This window comes from Myxocyprinus asiaticus, chromosome 32 (assembly GCF_019703515.2).
Source record: "Myxocyprinus asiaticus isolate MX2 ecotype Aquarium Trade chromosome 32, UBuf_Myxa_2, whole genome shotgun sequence".
In the NCBI taxonomy this organism is placed as follows: Eukaryota; Metazoa; Chordata; class Actinopteri; order Cypriniformes; family Catostomidae; genus Myxocyprinus; species Myxocyprinus asiaticus.
The window spans coordinates 19,078,093-19,098,285 of NC_059375.1; the positions used below are offsets into that span (position 1 = coordinate 19,078,093).

General features: G+C 37.6%; 1 protein-coding gene across 1 annotated transcript in view; it reads right to left on the reverse strand.

The window, feature by feature from the left end:
- Positions 1-287: 287 nt before the first annotated feature.
- Positions 288-20,193, reverse strand: part of LOC127423401 (probable E3 ubiquitin-protein ligase HECTD2) — a 34,782-nt gene continuing 14,876 nt past the window's right edge. The window contains exons 13-21 of the mRNA XM_051667660.1: positions 19,944-20,076; positions 19,201-19,289; positions 15,787-15,945; positions 11,075-11,149; positions 10,809-10,896; positions 10,583-10,689; positions 2,855-2,970; positions 2,624-2,767; positions 288-2,496 (exon numbers count right to left, since the gene is read on the reverse strand). Coding sequence (XP_051523620.1) covers positions 2,376-2,496; positions 2,624-2,767; positions 2,855-2,970; positions 10,583-10,689; positions 10,809-10,896; positions 11,075-11,149; positions 15,787-15,945; positions 19,201-19,289; positions 19,944-20,076 — 1,032 coding nt within the window. The 3' untranslated portion in view covers positions 288-2,375. The remainder of the gene's footprint in view (positions 2,497-2,623; positions 2,768-2,854; positions 2,971-10,582; positions 10,690-10,808; positions 10,897-11,074; positions 11,150-15,786; positions 15,946-19,200; positions 19,290-19,943; positions 20,077-20,193) is intronic.

Here is a 20,193-nt window from a genome sequence, read left to right on the forward strand (position 1 = left end):
GAAACCTGTGAAATAGCACAAATTATAAAAGCAAAAACAATTAGTTTATTCTCAAATCAAATCCTAGATGTTTAAACATAAATAGGTCAAATATAGGCTGACTCAAGCTATGCTCTCTGCAGCTCTTCATTTGACCTTCAGATTCTTCTAATGACTTTTAAAGTGCCTCAAATTTCATTCAGGAATTGGCAATAACCTTAAGCTTTCAACAACAACAAAAAGTATTGTAGTCCATGGGATCCCTCTTTCAGTATTACATACTGTAATAAATGCTCTGGTGCATAAAAAACACTTTACTGTATAACTTTATTCATTAACAAATGAGCAAAGTTGAAATAAATACATGGTAAATACATTTGTATTCAGTCATTAAAGAACATAAAACCATAGCATGAACACTGGAGTGATTCAGGTTCATAGATGAGATAAATACAATTTAAGCCACTGCATGAGTCCAATACAAATCATATAACATAATCCAACACTCCTGGCAGTGACCAATGATAAGGCAGAAATATGTGAAAACATGACACCTATTAGCATCAACAGGAGCCAAGCTAGAAGGCGAGAATGACCAAGGAACCTCAAAGATTAGTTCATACTACTTTCACAAGGCAGAGCATGAGTCATAAAATAAATAAATCTTTAATTGTTTGTTTTGTCTAATACTGCTGCCTACAAGTCTGTCAAACATGACAACATTCACTGACACACAAATAATTCACAACAGTCACTTTAGCAATATTCCCTTCATGCCCAAGAGAGGTTAAGAAAGGATTGTCAATGATTACCAAACTGCAACATTTGAAACGGAATACATGCTTTGAGTTCGGTAACGTTTCACACAGAAGCTTTTATTAACTGTGGACTCTTGTAACCCGGGAGACAGAGTGCTGTCTCTTTAAGAATGCAGGGCTGGTTTGACAGACTGTTTGCCCAGCTATTTTAGCTGAGACCAAGCCCCTTACTGACCTACTTACACCACCATTTAAATAGGGGAGCATGGGACATAAAACCAGGCTCATGTTAAAGAGAAAATCCTTAACATATTAGTTTTAAATTCATATGTCAGCAATATGCAGTTAAAATAAACTCCATGATCACCATTCTGTATTATTCATATAGTCCAAATATTCTAATACAACATAAAATGTTTGGTCCATCACTCAGACAAAGCAGTCAACTCTGATGAGTCCAAATTACTGACAAACAGCTTAACTGGATTCCTCATAGAATCCTGGTTCACCAAAAAATTACAACACAGTTCACACAATCCACAATACAATACAATTAGATTGGCTACTTCTGAAATTTTACATCTAGAGCTTACATTTTTATTGCTGTGCATAATCCTCATGCTTACCTGATATGGTTAACACATTTTAAAATGTCTTTCACCAAACGCATACTGAGAACTTGGGTTATATCAGTTCATGAGAATTTGAACTGAACTGACCAAAGGATGTTGATTTGGGATACTGAATTGCAATTCAAAGAAATTCAACGCAGGCAATAATGGCATTCTGGGAAATTAAGTGTTCTTCCAAGTTAATTTTCATAAATAATTTTAAAAAATTGATACATAAAAAATTACATTTATTATTAAAAAAAAAATTACACTTATGGCAGTTACGTGAACTTCTTTCAATGAAATTCCATTTTAATTCTACTTCAAGTTCAAATTAAAATTCTCCATTCTGTTTGCAACCTCAGTGCAAATTCATTTCTTAATTGTGCGCAACCCTAATATCTATAGAGCAACTTGGTCTTTCTTGCTACAGTTTTGCTAAATTATTTTACTGTGGCTTATTGTATGTATCACGGCAGTTTCCTAGTGAAATGAACACTAAAAGCACTAAAACAATGAGTAAAATGACAGATTATCTGTTCAAAAACAGCTACTTTCACCCTGTTCCTCACACAATGCTATCTTATGACATCAACACATTTTATTATAGTGCATGACTTGATAGGCGATACATTTTAATGTTTGCATTACATGAACAACTACATTTACATGTTTGTTCTGCGATGTAAAGTACCAGAGAACGAGTCCTGAAGAGCATGCGAGTCAACACGTGAGTCAAAAGTGTCATAGAAGCGCCACAAAATTACATGGTTGTTTCAGCATTTCATCTTTCATGTCACGTTTGCTTTTTATGACACTATCAGCTAGGTTTAGGTTTAAGGTTTAGGTTTTGTTGATTTAAAACTTGATAGAGCATAAACCTTCAAAACCTTATCTGTTTGGGTAAAATGTAACTCACTTTTAGCGCCACTCAGTGGACATTTCATGTCAGAACTGCTGCAATACACATAAGGAGCCACTTAATATAATTTTCATGAGATCAGCCTGATATTGAGACAACTATAATCTACTCCAATCCAAAGCCTTCTGCATTTGAAATGGCAATTGTTAACTTTTGCCTTAGTTCTTTCTTGCTCTTGTATGGAGGTAGACAGATCTGGTTGAAGCATGTGTGAGACACTGGCAGCCTGTAGAGAAAACACAGAAAACGTGATTAAACTGAAGACAACAGAAAATAAACATGCTCACAAAGGCTAATGAAAACACTCATGCATGCACACTAATTTTGTTTGAATCATCCAGGTTGATGATTACCAGTCAGTGGATACATCAATCTTGGAGATCTTGAAGTCAAGGTCAGCCATTCCTCCCACAGGAACACGGTCACTTCCTGTTGTAAAGTGGAGAAGTTTCTTCTGTAATTCCAAAGGAAAGGCCAGGACCACGTCCCAGAAGGCCCTGTAATGCCAGACCATATAATAACACTCCCACCGTTTGTATTCATATGAGAGTAGGACCATTAAATATTGTAAACAGAACATGTACCGGATGGTGGGGTCAGTCTTGCTGTAGCCCTCATACTGTACCACTCGCTGCAGAGAGCTCATGTCTAGATTAGGACTTCCACAAACCAGGATCTCAACCTCCTCTGGCCTCAAGAGCTACAGTGAAATGACAAAGATGAATGAGTCCTTACAGTGCCGCCATGGTTGTAAGATACAGTGCTGCCATGGTTGTAAGATGCATAAAAAAAATAAAAAAAACATTATACAGAAGCAGCAGTCAGATTTGCATATGAAAATATAATGATTTAAAGGGACAGTTCACCTAAAAATTTAAATTCTATCATTATATACTCACTCACATGCCATTCCAAACCAGTATGACTTTTGAACACAAAGGTGAGTCAAATCAGACCCATTCTTTCAGAATGGTTTTGTTGACTAAAAAGAACAATGCCTAGGATTTAGGATGGATGCCGAGATTTTCAGTGAATAACAACTAAAATTTCGGTCTGTTCCCCACTTAAAGTCATATGGCTTCAGAGGACTTGGTATATAGCACAAAAATACATATGGACTACTTTCTACTTTGTGTGTGTGTGCTTTTGCAATCTTTTGGAGACTTGAACGCTCCAGTCCCTATTCATTGTAATAGCATGGAAAAGAGCGACCAGTACATTCCTCAAAATGTCTTTTTTTCTGCATAGAAAAAGTTCTGAATGAATTGAAATGAGAAATGAAATGTGGGTGAGTAAATAATGATATAGAGTATTTTTGGGAGAACTATCCCTTTAATGGATTAAATGAAATGATGAGTGTTTTGCAGGAAATGTTGTTTGTTTTGCATTTGTGCTTGTCAGGTTTTATATTAGCACACATTTCTGATTCCTTATTTAAAATGGACTCCAAAAAATGGATGTCTGTTTGTGCTGCACCTGCCATCTGCACTGTTAAACTCAAGCTACCATCTTATCAAAATCCAAATTTTGCCACACCCCCTGATTGCCGCACATACACCTACACCTACGCTTTGCAATATGTAGAGAAAGAGATAGACAGTGTGTGTGAGAGTCAGAAAGACAAAGATAGGCCTATAAGCCTGCAGAATAAGTAGTTATGAACCAAACTGACCTGCTACATCCTTCCTTTGCCCTAACCCCCCAATCGCCCCTCCCTGTTTTACACCACACCAGAAACAGCGAGTGAGATATTGTCATTACCAAGCCTCTTACATAAGCAGCCAGGGACACAGTCAATGGTTGCATAACCACCAAAGACAGGGAGAAGGGTCTAAAGCTGATCCTGACCACTGGAATCCAGCCAAAAGAGGTCTGAAATCGTATTGATCTTTTTTCACCATCATGGCACCATTTCACCAACATGACGAATGACTCTGAGCCTGAAAATTCCTTAAAATGGTCAGATGAAAATCACTGCTGTTCTTTTTTTCTTCACATGTATTTTGATTAAGAGAGCAGTCTTAGATATCACCATATTGGGAAGTGAAAATCAAGACTGGATCATCAGGGAGACAAACAGAAGTGCAATTTTAGATATTTCCTGGTGCATGGCGAGCAACATTAAACAATGATCACAATCACACTGACCACTCTTTCAACCATTTTTGAAAACTACTGTTATTCTTACAAAGTTTTGCAAGAAGAAAAAAAAACAAGATTGGTAAATGTGGTTGCTTATGGGGACTATTCCAGTACACAATTTGAAATACTGTAGCCTTAGCCTGTGTTAAAAAAAACACAGGAATGTTAATCAAGAACCATTAAAAAAACTCCCAAAAAAGCAACAATAAAGTCCTTCAACTTCTGTCTTCTGCTGATACTGAACTATATATATTTTGTTTTTCAAAATCACAGTAGTCAAATTTTCCCCACGTTAAAGCAATAAAACAGTGGAGTTTTGCATTAAAGGAATAGTTCACCCAAAAATGAAAATTCTGTCATTATTTACTCACCCCCACGTGGTTCCAACCACAAATGCACTTATTTTTTTCCAGGGAAATCAAAAAGATAAATTTTGATAAATCTCAATGCAGGTCTTTTCCACATAATGAGAGTTAATAGTGACCATGGGCTGTCAATTTCCAAAAAGGTTAAAAAAGCTGTGGTAAAGTCCATAAAAGTAATCCATATACTGTAACTAATGCATTATATTCCAAGTGTTCTAAAGTCATTCAGAGGATCTTTTGTTGTTTTTTTTTTTGTGATATTTGGAACTTCACAGACATTGCCACTATGAACTTCTGTTGTAGTGAAAAGACCTGCATAAAGATTCTTCACAACTTCTTTTGTGTTTCACTGAAAAATAGCATGAACCAACCTGAGGCTAAGTAAATAATGACAGAATTTTCACTTTTGGGTGAACTATTTCCTTAAAAAGATAAGATTCATTAAGTCCTATAAACTCTGTTATTTGACTTAGCTTTGGCTGTGTTTAAACAATGGATGAGGATGTAAAGTGACATACTCATCATGAGCTGTGCAAAGTCTGCAAGACAACTATATCTTTGTTTAGAATCCAACTGACATGCTAAGCAGAGCAAGAGACTTGCAATTTTCTGAGGGCCTCTATGTATTAAATCTATGCGACCCTGAAGTCGGGGGTTCTCTCCTAGTCAGTAGCTGAAGAGCCTCTATATGGTATGGAGATTGAACAAACAAAGCAGGCCCAGTTACAAGGCAGCCTGCCAACAGAGGGGGAAGGGACAGCCTATACACAGACGCAGCCTTCACAAACACATACAAAATGGCCCACAGACCCTGCCCTCTCCCTTGCCTGTGAAACTCTCTCTGTTCGAAAGCCACTTGTAGAATATTCTAGGGCTGCAACTGTTAGAAATTACAAGCTGTAGTTATATGTTGAGCTGTTTCTTGACACAGAGATCTTCTACTCACTTGCTTCCAAATACCTTCCCCTAGAATTCCTCATTAGTGGTGCTTGCTTAGGCAAACATCACTATTACAATTTGTCATACTTGTTGCATTTCCCAGACAAAACCATAGGCATGTAACTTGCACCACACCTTTTGAGATATGGCTGTGAATGTGGCTCAAATCGTGCAGCTTGTTGAGGAAGAAGTGTGCCTTCACTTTTCTAAGCGATCTGACTTTAAAGAGCACCATTATGGTTTTTCAAATATTACCTTTGATGTAGTGTGTTATATAGCTGTTTGTCAATGTAAAAAATTCTGCAAAGTTTCAAAAACCAAAGTGCACGACAAATGGAGTTATTGACTCCCAAAAGAAAAAAACGATTCTGAACACCTGAAACGAGTCGTTAGTAATTCCAGACTTACTTCCTGTAATAACCTACATAATTTGAAAAAAAAAAAAAAACGCCTCTGGTCTTCATTGGCTGCTCGCGAAAAGCTTTGACCCGCCCTCAAACACTACACTAAGCGGTAGACCAATCACAACAGACTGGGACATCTGACCAATCAGAGCAGAGTAGGCTCTCTGAAAGGAGGAGTTTAGAATGAATCCTTTAGAACGGATCATTGAACGAGTCGTTTTTGACACTGGGGGAAAAAAGGTAATGCTGCAATTTAAATTATGAGGAAATTAAAGTGTTTTTTGACCTTGGATGCATGTAAATCTATTGTATGAGACCTTTAAAACTAAATTAGGCACGTTTAAAAACCATAATCATGAATGAATAGGGGACAAATGGGTTTTTGGCATTAGATAATGTAATTTTCTTTAAATTATATTTCTATCCACATTTTTTGTTTTGAAACGTTTCTGTATAGAACAGTTCACAATGTGAATAGTTAATTTTGTGTTAATCGACCAAATCTGTGTTCTTTTCCTGTCCAGCCAAATGATGAAAATAAAAGAGATCAAATGAATTGTTTTTTGTTTGTGGACAGTGAAACTACACATCACTAAAACTGTCTGTATGTCCTTGTTTTTTTTGTTTTTGCAATTTTTATTACGTTTAGTAAGATCACAGATAGAGAGACATTTTTAACTGTACTTAAAGGGATAGTTCACCCAAAAATTTAAATTCTCTCATCATTTACTCACCCTCATGCCATCCAGGATTTGTATGGCTTTCTTTCTGAATACAAACAAAGATTTTTAGAAGAATATCTCAGCCCTGTACATCCTTACAATGCAAGTGAATGGTGGCCAGAACTTTGAAGGATCAAAAAGCATATAAAGTTGTTCAATCCATGTCTTCAGAAGCAATAAGTGTGGTTGAGAAAACAAAATCAATATTTAAATCCTTTTTTACTATAAATCTCCACTTTCACTTTCATATTCTTTGTTTTTGGCGATTCGCATTCTTTGTGCATATCACCACCTACTGGGCAGGGAAGAGAATTTATAGTTAAAGGACTTAAAAATTGATCTGTTTCTTACACACACCTATCATATCACTTTTAAAGACATGGATTTAATCACTGGAGTCATATGGATTACCTTTATCCTGCCTTCATGTGCTTTTTGGATCTTCAAAATTCTTGCCACCATTCACTTGCATTGTATGGACCGACATAGCTGAGATATTCTTCTAAACATCTTTGTTTGTGTTCTGCTGAAGAAAGAAAGTCATACACATCTGGGATGGCATGAGGGTGAGTAAATGATGAGAGAATTTTCATTTTTGGGTGAACTATCCCTTTAAGGGAACTATCCCTTTAAGGGATAGTTCATTCAATAAAGAAAGTTCTTACATTATTTACTCACCCTCACATTGTTTCAAACCTGTATGACTTTCTTCCAAGGAAAACAAATATCTTTTCGTTACATAATTAAAATGAGTAGTGACTCCAGGCTCTCAAGTCCCATTAAGGAAAAAACCACAGTAGAAGTAGTCGATATGTCTCATGCACTATTTTACAAGTCTTCTGAAAGGCATACCATCCCTTTGTGTGAGAGAGTGACTGAAAGTCGAAATCAAATAAAATAAAATCTTTGAATAACTCCTGTATACAGAGCCCAATTCAAATATGGCGACTACATCAATAGAGTCCCATCAAACCTCACTGGTTCTTGAGTCACGACATCATCATGATTGGTCACGAAGTCCAAGAACCAGTTAGGTTTGGTAATTAATGTAGTTTGACTTGATTGTGAATAATGACTTAAATTTTGGTCTGTTCATCAAGCAAAGTGATCGTATGCCTTCAGAAGACTTGTAATATAGTGCATAAGTTGTATGGACAACTTTTTTGACTCTGTGACAAGGAGAAGGGTGTGTCCGGGCCGTGAGGACGCATGCTCGGTGCTGAATCGTCCTAATCAGCAGGGAGGGGGATAAGGACAAGCCGGAGACGCCAGTGAGAGCGAGACGCACGAAGCTGTGTGTGTGTGTGTGTCTTTGTTTGTTTTGCAGTTAGGGTTGCAGCGGTATACCGGTTTCACGGTATAACACGGTATGAAAATTGACGGTTATCATATCATGTACATTTGCTTATCTACGGTATTGAGAAAAAAAATGCAACTGGACAGAGAATCTCACCTGCGCGTGCGCATCTCCTTTCCTCCTCGTCTGCCTTTCAGACTCGTCAACTTGCCCCACACACACACACACACATGCAGTGGAGAAAATGTAAAAGAGAAACGAGGCGAGGGGGTCTGACATAAGTGAGTGAGTGTGTGTGTGTGTGTGTGTGTGTGTGAGTTAAAGCAGTGTTTCTCAACTGGTGGGTCGCAGGTCTATTCGGACTGGGTCGTGGACAGCAGGGAAATAACAATGCCATGGTTCTCCCATTGAAGATATTTCTGCGGCCACCCAAGTGATAGCCTATTTAGGACTGCCGAGGCAGATTTAATGATAATCTCGCAATCTGCTAAAGGCTTCTCATCTGCACTTTCGCACAAGTGTAACGGAACCAGCTCGCGATCAAGATATAGCCTACTCCTCTCTCTGGCGCACGCGTGCAACTACCGGGCTTCCCTCGATATTGCGGAGGGCAGACCTCAAAACTGATGTGACCAATTTCAATTCTAGTGAGATTTTTCTAGTTTAAAGCATTACGGAGAAAGTCAAGTCGAACCTCTCAAACAGTAGGCTGACATGCCAAACAGCACTGAGGAGGAAAAGAGCAACACTGTGCTATGCGCACATTTTTTTTTATGTTTTATTATACATCATCACCTTTACAAAATTGTTTCACGATTTTACATGAGTAAAAGTAACTGTTATATTTTGACAAAAGGTAATATTTTCTTATGAAATAATCTAAAGGTAGAATCTATTAGACCTCATTTTTATATCAACAGTGGCAGTTGTAGTTAAAGTTTCAAAATGTGTTTCAGCTAGTATTTATTGTTTCATAAATACTATAATTTACTATTATTATAATTACTATTATTTAAGACTAGCTACACTGACCTAACCATGGTAACGAAGAGCCTTTCCACCGGTGTAATTCTGTTTGAATAATGTTTGAAATTAGGAAACAAATGGGATAATAATGGGCTCATGTAAGTAAATATGCTCTTCAACTTTTAAAAGGGGGGAGAGAAAAATTCCTGTCACTTTTGTTGTTGACATCAATAGAAAAAATAATGTCACTTGATGCATGCCCTTGTCCTTGAAAACCATGAACAAAACTATGCAACATAAAAGGAAATGCGACCCAGGATACATTAAATACAAGTTACTTTTTTACTATGATGGGTTGCCACTTGATTTCTAATGTAAAATTTGGGTCCTGAAGCAAAACCAGTTGAGAACCACTGAGTTAAAGGTACAGACAGGAGCAGTCTGGCTGCGCTGTTGTGCACCTACAGTATATGTTAATTATTAATAATCATAGGACATTACTTTAAAAGCTCACACAGCTGATGTTATTTTTCATTTAGTAGTTAATTTAACATGCTATGCTTTAGTTATATAACATGTTATAGTTACATGTTTATAATTTGGTTTATTATTATAATTCTGTTAGCTTTCTTATTTACTCTATTTATTTTATTTATTTTCAAAAGGGAGACTTTTTTTACACATACTTCCATTAAAAAAAAAAATGGTTTCAAATTTAAATTATAATAAAGTGTTTGTTCAACCCCCCCAAAAAAACCTTCTGTTTTCACTCCTTTAAGGGTCATTGTAACTGATAATAATAATTGTGTAATACCGTATACCATGATACCGTGAAACCATGATATTTTCTGAGACGGTTATCGTACCGTGAAAATGTCATACCGTTGCAACCCTATTTGCAGTTTATTTTATGTTTGAGTTCAGTTTGTTATTAAAGTTTTACGTTGAATGTTCAGCTCGTTCCCGCCTCCTCCTTGCCCAACGTAAGAACCTCGTTACACTGGTGCCGAAACCCGGGAAAGAGGAAGAGCACGCTGTCCGGGAAAACTCGCCGCTGCCATCCGCCAGAGGGCGGAGGAGCCGTTGCCATCTGCCAGGGGATGGAGGGGTCACTGCCGTCTACCGGGTTGCGGAGGAACCGCTGCCAACTGCTAGGGGGCGCTCTCTGTCTCTGCCCCTTGCAAGGTTTATCCCTCTCCCCTCGCCCTCCTCCTCGAAACAGACCTTTTAGGGTGCTCTGTTTAAGCTTTGAAATGAGTAATTAACAACAGCCATTGTATTAAATTAAGCAATTGCGACCATTTTTTAAATATATTTAAAATCCCATAGACTTCCATTGAAAAGGGTAACACCCTGGCAACCATCCAGTATACTCTAGCAACTGCTTGCCAATGGCCTACAACCTGGCAACTCCCTAGCAACCAACCAGTTCAATGAGGATTTTGTCATTGCAAGTGGATCAAAAACTATAACTCACCATCAGGGCATTGGAGGCACATACACTGTGAAAACCATGATAAAAAGCAGCAAACTGCCTGTAGATGGACTTATTCAGCAGGAAATCAATGTAGAGCTGAACGTATTCTGTGCAGAGACATACAGATTGATCATTCAGAAGTGAGAATAAGACAAGAGGCAATTCGTGTTGAAAGGGAAAGTCCAGTCATGCACATACATTTATTTTAACTGTGACTCGTGCTCACCTTTTCTGTTTAGGTTGGTAACAGGAATCTTGTCCCCTCCTGGTTTCAGGTTATATGACTTGACCACTCCAAGTTCTTCCTGAAAAACCTAGAAACAAAACTTCCAGAAATGACCTCAGCTTCCACCTTCTGCAAGGTTTATCTTCTAGTTCAATCAGACAAACCTTATTATTTACGAGATAATATAGAATGAGTGAGAAATCTATAAGGGCAAACACTGTATAGGTCAAGTTTAGTGTAGAAGGTAGTCTGAGAATGTCACACACCTGAAAGGTGGTATAGAAGTCCTCTTCAACATTTTCTTCATAACTGAGGAGCTCCCCAAGTCCATGAGCAAGGTCCTGAAAAGTACACAGAAGTGTTAACATCTGACAGCTATTTCTAGCTTTGTTTATGCTGCATACTATACATTTCTAATTAGGGCAACACTGCAGTATTAGGGACTCTTTAAATGCAAATCCCAATCAAACCAGCAAATAAACAGAAAGTTTTAAGATTTTTAATGATTTAGAACAAATAAAATGTATGATGTAAAAGTGATAAGTAATATTTTAGATATAAATAGTAATTACAAACATAATTAGTAATGAAAAAAAAAATCTAATTTAGAAACATGTAAAATAGAAGCATTTTTACTCGTGGCCTCAGACTTTTCTACCCCAATCCCCCAAGTAGGTTTCTAGTGTCCCAAGATATGTAAATAAACATCTATAATGTAAGAGCATCAAATTACTCTACTGACTTACCACTGTTTTATGATAAGGGCTGCACTTTACAGACAGCATTTCATTTTAGTGCAAATATTTGTGCTTCTGCTAAAATAATAGCAGATGAGATTTGAAAGAGATGTCTGTGCTGTTTGACACAGGCTGTGGAAACCTTGCTTTTTTTTTCTTTTTTCCAATTTAAGAAAGTAGCTTAGAGCTACCACGTCCACATTACCTTTGGAAAAAGTTTGAAACAAGAAAGCAAAAAATGCCCAGAGGCAGTTATGTAAGTTTAGAGGAAGCCAAAGACCATTATAACAGAACATTTGGCTCATTTAAATCAGACTCTGCAATAACACGAAAATGAAAGGAAATAAACAAGAAAGCTGATCTTAACTAGATGAAGACTTATTTCAAAGATACACTCAACCTAATGAACATTATATTTCAGCATACATATAGTCTTTCTTATGACAGAGTTCCTGCAGAGGTAATAGCTAATATTGGGCGCCCTCTGCTGAACAAAAGTGGACAAAAGATTTTGGAATATGCACATATCGTTACTTAAAGGAATAGTTCACCAAAAAATTAAAATTCTCTCATCATTTACTCACCCTCATGGCATCCCAGATGTGCATGACTTACTTTCTCCTGCAGAACACAAACGAAGATGTTTAGAAGAATATTTTAGCTCTGTAGGTCCATAAAATGCAAGTGAATGGGTATCAAAATGTTGAAACTCCAAAATGCACATAAAGGTAATCTATAAGACTCCAGTGGTTAAATCTATATATTCAGAAGTGATATGATAAGTGTGGGTGAGAAACAGACCAATATTTAAGTACGTATACATTTTTTTGTATAAATTCTCCTCCCTGCCCAGTATGTGGCGATATGCACAAAGAATGTTAATTGGCAAAAACAAACGAATGTGTAAGTGGAGATTTATAGTAAAAAGGGACTTAAATATTGATTTAACCACTGTAGTCATCTGGATGACTTTTATGCTGCCTTTAAGTCCTTTCGGTGCTTATAAATTTTGGTCACCATTCACTTGCATTGTATGGACCAACCGAGCTGAAATATTCTTCAAAAAATCTTCATTTGTGTTCAGCAGAAGAAAAAAAAAATCATACACATCTGTGATGGCATGAGGGTGAGTAAACGATGAAAGAATTTCAATTGTGGGGTGAACTATCCCTTTAAGTACAGTTAAAAATGTCTCTCTATCTGTGATCTTACTAAACGTAATAAAAATTGCACAAAAAAAAAAGGACATACAGACAGTTTTAGTGATGTGTAGTTTCACCGTCCACAAACAAAAAACAATTCATTTGATCTCTTTTATTTTCATCATTTGGCTGGACAGGAAAAGAACACAGATTTGGTCGATTAACACAAAATTAACTATTCACATTGTGAACTGTTCTATACAGAAACATTTCAAAACGAAAAATGTGGATAGAAATATAATTTAAAGAAAATCACATTATCTAATGCCAAAAACCCATTTGTCCCCTATTCATTTATGATTAAAACGAGAACAAAATCTGCCAATGGGGTTTAAAAAATAAACTTAATTTGAGATATACAGTATATTCTACAGAGCCCCTTAGAGGACAGGGCTGGATTTTTTTTTTTTCTGAAATATTTTTGTGTTCCACTGCAATAGTTTGCATTGCCTCACAATAAATTTACCATGGTGTCACTACAGTAACCATACTTTAACCATTATATTTGTAGTGAAACCATGGACAAAAACTATGGTAATAAAAATCATAATTGTGTGGTTTTACTATACAAATACCATAGTTTAACAATGTTTTACTATAGTAATATTGTAGACTGTAATAACCATAGTTTTTGGAAGACATCATGGTTTTACTATAGTAATATTGTAGTAACTATGAAAATTAAGTTATGTACCATGGTTTTAATACAGTATACTGTATCCATATAGTAACCATGGCTTTACTATAGATTAACCATGGTTAATCTTGTGGTTACTATGTTTTCACTATGAATATCAAGGTTAAAGTATGGTTACTGTAGTAAAACCATGGTAAATTTATTGCGAGGGAACACAAAACTATTGCGAGTGCACGCAAACATTTTTGCAAGGTAACGCAAAAATTAATGTGAGGGAACTCAAACTATTGCGAGGGAACACAAAACTTATTGCGAGGGAAATCAAACTATTGAGAGGGAACACAAAACATATTTGTAACGGAACGCAAACTATTGCAAAGGAATGCAAAACATTGAGAGGGAATGCAAACTATTGCGAGGGAATGCAAAACTATAGCAAGGGAACACAAAAGGTGAGGGAACACAAAACTATAGCAAAGGAATGCAAAACATTGAGAGGGAACGCAAACTATTGTGAGGGAATGCAAAACTATTGCAAGGGAACACAAAAGGTGAGGGAACACAAAACTATAGCAAAGGAACGCAAAGCATTGTGAGGGAACGCAAACTATTGTGAGGGAATGCAAAACTATAGCAAAAGGTGAGGGAACACAAAACTATAGCAAGGGAATGCAAAACATTAAGAGGGAATGCTAAACTATTGCAAGGGAACACAAAAGGTGAGGGAACGCGAAAACTATAGCAAGGGAACGCAAAACATTAAGAGAGAATGCTAGATTATTGCAAGGGAACACAAACTATTGTGAGGGAACGAAAAACATATTCCGAGGGAAAGTAAAACAATAAGGTTACGACTGTAACCACGGTTCCCTGAAAGGAGGGAATGAAATGCTGCGTCATTGCTGATGCAGTGACGCAGTATTTAAATGACCAACTTAAGGGAACTTATTGTAAGAGAACGCAAAACTATTGAGAGGGAAAGCAGACTATTGCATGGAAAAGCAAACTATTGCCAGGGAACGCAAAACTATTGAGAGGGAAAGCAGACTATTGCATGGAAAAGCAAACTATTGCCAGGGAACGCAAAAATATTGAGAGGGAAAGCAAACTATTGCGTGGAAAAGCAAACTATTGCCAGGGAACGCAAAATTTATTGCGAGGAAACGCAAAACGTATTGCGAGAGAACGCAAACTACTGTGAGGGAACGCAAACTACTGCGAGGAAATGCAAAACGTATTGCGAGAGAACGCAAACTACTGCGAGGGAACGCAAACTACTGCGAGGGAACGCAAAACTTATTGCGAGGGAACGCAAACTACTGCGAGGAACGCAAACTACTGCGAGGGAACGCAAAACGTATTGCGAGAGAACGCAAAACTTATTGCGAGGGAACGCAAACTACTGCGAGGGAACGCAAACTACTGCAAGGGAATGCAAAACTTGTTGCGAGGGAACACGAACTATTGCAAGGGAATGAAAAACTTTTTCCGAAGGAACGTAAAATGTATTGCGAGGGAACGCAAATCTTATTGCGAGGGAACACAAACTACTGCGAGGGAATGCAAAACGTATTGCGAGAGAACGCAAACTAATGTGAGGAAACGCAAACTACTGCGAGAGAACGCAAAAACTTTTTCTGAAGGAACAAAAAACGTATTGCGAGGGAACACAAACTACTGCGAGGGAACGAAAACTTTTGCAGAGGGAACGTAAAATGTATTGCGAGGTAATGCAAAACCTATTGCGAGGGAATGCAAACTATTGCAAGGGAATGCAAATCTTATTGCGAGGAAACGCAAAACTTATTGGAGGGAATGCAAACTATTGCGAGGCAATGCAAAACTTATTGTGAGGGAATGCAAACTATTCCGAGGGAACGTAAAACATATTGCGAGGGAACGCAAACTATTGCGAGGGAACAAAATTTTTTGCAGAGGGAACGTAAAACTAATTGCAAGGAAACGCAAACTATTGCGAGGGAATGCAAAATGTATTGCGAGGGAACGCAAAACTTATTGCGAGGAAACGCAAACTATTGTGAGGGAATGCAAAACGTATTGCGAGGAAGCACGAACTATAGCAAGTAAGCACAAACTATTGTGAATGCAAAACTAATTGTGATGGAACGCAAAACTTATTGTGAAAACTTTCAGAAAACAAACATAATTCTGCCCAGTCCTCTAAGGGGTCTGTAATATTCTTAGGAAAACAAGTCTTTTCATTTTATGCAATCTTGCTTACTGATTAAAAAAGTGCAGTGTATGAGCATAATGTGTTTCCAAATGACAGCTGTTGGTTTGCCCATCAAATGTATCTGTGATTGACAAAAGCATAGTCACGCAGATGTAAGAAAGCTGATGGAATATTACGCCATGTAGTGTGTCACAGCTTGTGTACATACAGGCATTATCTGCTGGAGGTCGTCCAGGGTGAGGGTCGCCATGCCGACGGGAGTGTCAAAGTCACACGGCACAATGGGCGGGGTCAGCAGCTTCTTGTAGACGCAGGGGGGAAAGCGAATGTCCAGTGTGATGCTGTTGTACACAGCCAAGCCCATGAGCTGACAGAGGAGTTAAGTGTACACAGCTGTGGAGATTCACTGAGTCTATACACAGACCTGACACACACCTCCAACTGAAGCCAGCTGCCTTGTTGCCCAGACAGTCAATGACTTCACAGGCTTTGTTTATGTGAGAAGGCATCTTAAAAAAAAAAAGTATTTCAAAGAGACTTACAAGGCATCATATCATTACATATACTGAAGTTCACTTCTTTCAACTTCCATTAGATTTATGGCCAACAAAGCGCGCCAAACAAGCTCTGCAGCGTCCGCCCACTCCCATATGACGAACTGTGAACAACGCAACAGAGTTGGTCTCCCTATATTCTCAAACTACTTATTTATTTGCATGTTCATATCTGAATATCTTGCAATAAACTTAAAATATATTGTTTACAGTATAGACTATTAAACAACAACTTAAAATCTGTTTTTTATATTTTCCCATAGTTTTTAATTTGATTAAATAATTCGCAATGGGATTGTAGTTCACTGACTTTCAAATAATTTTTGCCTCAAATCAAAGTTTGTAATGTTGTGATTCAACTCAGAGCTGGTTGGTTTGGTTCATGGCTTAGAACTCTTTTATGAAGGATTTTATGAAATTCCTGAAGAAAAAATTATATGAAAAATACTTCCGGAACCAAGATGGATGAAAAAGTGGGAGGGCACTGTTGCGCTCTATAGCAAGTGACAAATCCTGATTCTGTGACATAAACTAAAAGTTATTGGCTATTTTTAAAAAGGAAGCCCTTCGATATGTCCTGCACCAATTTCCTGTTTCAATGGAAAATATATCAACACAGGAAGGAAAACTGTGCTTGTCAAGCCAGCCTACTTCTTGGGGTCTTTAATGTTCTTCCAATTTGATATTTGCTAGTATTGCAACCCGTCGCCTATAGTAGCACTCCAAGATGCATGGAAGAACACCCAACAGGTGTACAATATATTTAGAGGAAAATGTGAAGAGCCCTGCTCATAAGTGCTTTCAGCTGTAACAGACAATTCAGCTCCATGTGCTCTCCATATGTGTAGTGAGGGCGATGGAAAAAGTCCTCCACACAGGAGAGAGAGAAAGAGAGAGCAAGTGAGAGAGAGCGAGAGAGAGAGGAGACAGAGCAGACAGTTTCCATGAGGACTGCAGCAATGAGACAACACAAACCGGGCCCAGGCTGTTCCTAACGAGACAAAACAAAAGAATCTTTATTTCATAATTTTTCACTGATGTGACACAGCACTTCTTTGCAGCACAGCTGGAAAGAAGGGGAGAGCAGAGCGCTCAGGCACAGGGCTCTCAGTGTTCAAGGCAAAGGGCATACACAGTGGCCAAGTGCTGGACTGGCAGCCATCTGCGTTGAGAAGACAGAGCCAGAGGGGACAATTAGAGGGGTAACGGCAGGACATGGCAGGTTTTGGCTGCCACCGTGTCTCTCCCCACACATCCCAGAGAGCATCGTATAGAGCAGTTCACAGCTGACATGAAGCGGTTTATTTTCAACAAAAACTATAATGAAAACTAAATGAAAACATTTTCATTAACTGAAATAATTTAACAACTAATTTAATTGGAAAAATTGAAAACGAAACTAAAATACAGTACATTTTCAGGACTCCAAAAGGAATTTATTTATTTAAAATAAAAATTAACAAAAACTGCGTTTTAGATTTTGTTACACATTATCCATTAAAATAGAGTGCAATAGTGCCCACCCACTTTTTCATTCATCTTGGTTCCGGAAGTATTTTTACCATTAATTTTTTCCATAGGGATCTCATAAAATTCTTCATAAAAGAATGCTGAGCCATGAACCGAAACAACCAGCTCCGAGGTGAATCACACAATTAAAAACTTTGATTTGAAGCAGAGAAGTATTTAAAAATTGAAACAAAAAAACAAAGGTACAAGACTGTGAGCTTAACATCAGAGTCCTGCACATGGGCAGGTACCTGACAAGTAAACCGCTAATATTTGATGTAACGGGTGGAAAAATATTTACATTGACATTTGCTATGCGGGTGTGGGTCGGGAAACAATAGTCATAGTGGACTGCAGGTCAAGTAGCCAACGCTATGTTCATCTTTTTCATCTTTTTTCTGTTAATTGTCACCACAATGTTAGGCTACGTGTCTATTTTTCTTAAATGTTCCAACTCTGAGTGCTTAATGTTAGTTTGATTGCTTGTGTGACATGAGCAAATAAAAGTTTTTGTCCACCTGATGTAGTCGATTTATTTGAATGCAGATGCGGTTCCGATCGCAGTCTTTATTTTTTAATGGGTCGGGTACGGAATTAAATTAGTGCTGCTCTCAGATAACAGGTCGGGTGTTCTGTTAAGAACTGCTAGTGCAGGTTTACTAAATAGGACCCGTGCAGAACTCTGCTTAACGTCTTTAGTGAGGGAATAAACTAAAATCCCATGAAGCATTGCGAATGACAATCAAAATACTGTATAAACAATGGCAAATATAAAAGTTTAATATAAGCATAGAAACAATATATTTTAATTTTATAGAAAGATATTCAGATTTATACAAATGTATAAGTAGTTTGACAGTTTAGGAACACCAACTCTATTGCGTCATTCACAGTGCATCATGGAAGAGAGTGGTTGCTGCAGAGCTGTTTTGACGCACTTCTCTGATTGGTGGAGCTTTTCTCTACAGCAGCATGCGTAGTGTAGATCCTAACCAGGAATTCTGCTATTAAATATGATTTTTGTATTATTAAGTTACACTTTATGCAGATTGCTGGCTTTAACAGAAGAATATACCATCGATTTACAACCTTGGAGATCATGGTAGGTCAGTTTTTAAAGTTTTATAAGTTATCGTTAAGAATCCATTTTCCTATGGAGAAAATTTATGGGATTTTTACTGGGATTTAAACTATAACAACCCTGCTGACACATGCCCACTCACACCGCCAAGTCTTGCACACTAATCACCAAGTGACTCTCAGAACAATAACTACATCTTTGCATCTTTCATTAGTGTCATATTGCATTTTAAGCCTGTGTACTTGGCATTTGCAAATTACTTAGTATGAAAAAATAGCTCATGCTCCATTTTCGCATCATCAGCGATACAAATAGCACAGATTGGTAGCAGAAAATCCATTTCTCACCACTGTTTAGAAATGGGAGGACAAGAATGAACCAAATGGGAGCTGACTATATATTTATGAGCTATTTTAAGTTCGTCACACCCACACGTGACCACCTATACTGTAAAACATGCAGGCAAATGAAAGGATACGGCTCCAACCAATCGAAACTCAGAGTAGTTGTCACATTTCAAGCTGCTGAACCAATGACACTGGGACTCCTTTACATATGTGAACATGCCTGTAAATGACACATAGACACTAACATTTAATGAGACAACACATACTGTAAGTAAAATCATTGCAACATCAGTGGTTAAATCTCAAATTGTATCCTATTAGAATAAAGGGTAATGTATTTGTAATATCACGATGGAAGCCCCATTGACTGTACGAACCAATGAGCATATAAACTATAGAAGAGTATAGAAACTATATAAAGCAACTAAAGTTACATTTTTAAGCATATAACATTATTAGAGAAATTCAATCCATTTGGGTTAATAGCAAGATTGACACTGTATAGTGATGAATAACACAATATATAAGGGAGTGCTTTTGTTTACAGCCCCAAGCAATTTGTTTTTTCACACTAAACTCAAAACTGCTGCATGAAGTGACACAATTACAGCCAATCAGAACATATGTGATGTGTAATGTACAGTTCTGTGGCATGGGATTTTGGACCAATAAGATTTCGTGGTGGGTGGGGCTACCCAGTCAGAAATAGAAAACAGAGTTTTTAACAAAATGTCCAGTCGCTCAGTGCTTTATCACATTGTGTCTGGTTAAGATACGGTGTATGAAAAGACTAATCATGGCTTAGTTCATACAGCAGCTATATATTGAGAAAGCTCTGGCACAAGACTGGCACTATTTCTCCAGACTGTCTTACCATAATCAGTGTGAAAAATCTGCCGAATCAGGAGAAGAAACCACTCTTTTGTTAGTCCACCCATGTCCAATCCAGCTTCTCCAACAAACGTCACTTTCAGTTTTTTCTTCAGGTCTGCTCGCTTTCTCGAAAGCTATTAAAAAAAGGAACACATTTATGGTGGGGCAGTTTTTCCAAATTACGCCTTAGCCAGACTTAGAACTTTCCAGAACAGATTGTACATGCTTTTCGACTGAAAGCACTCTAAGCA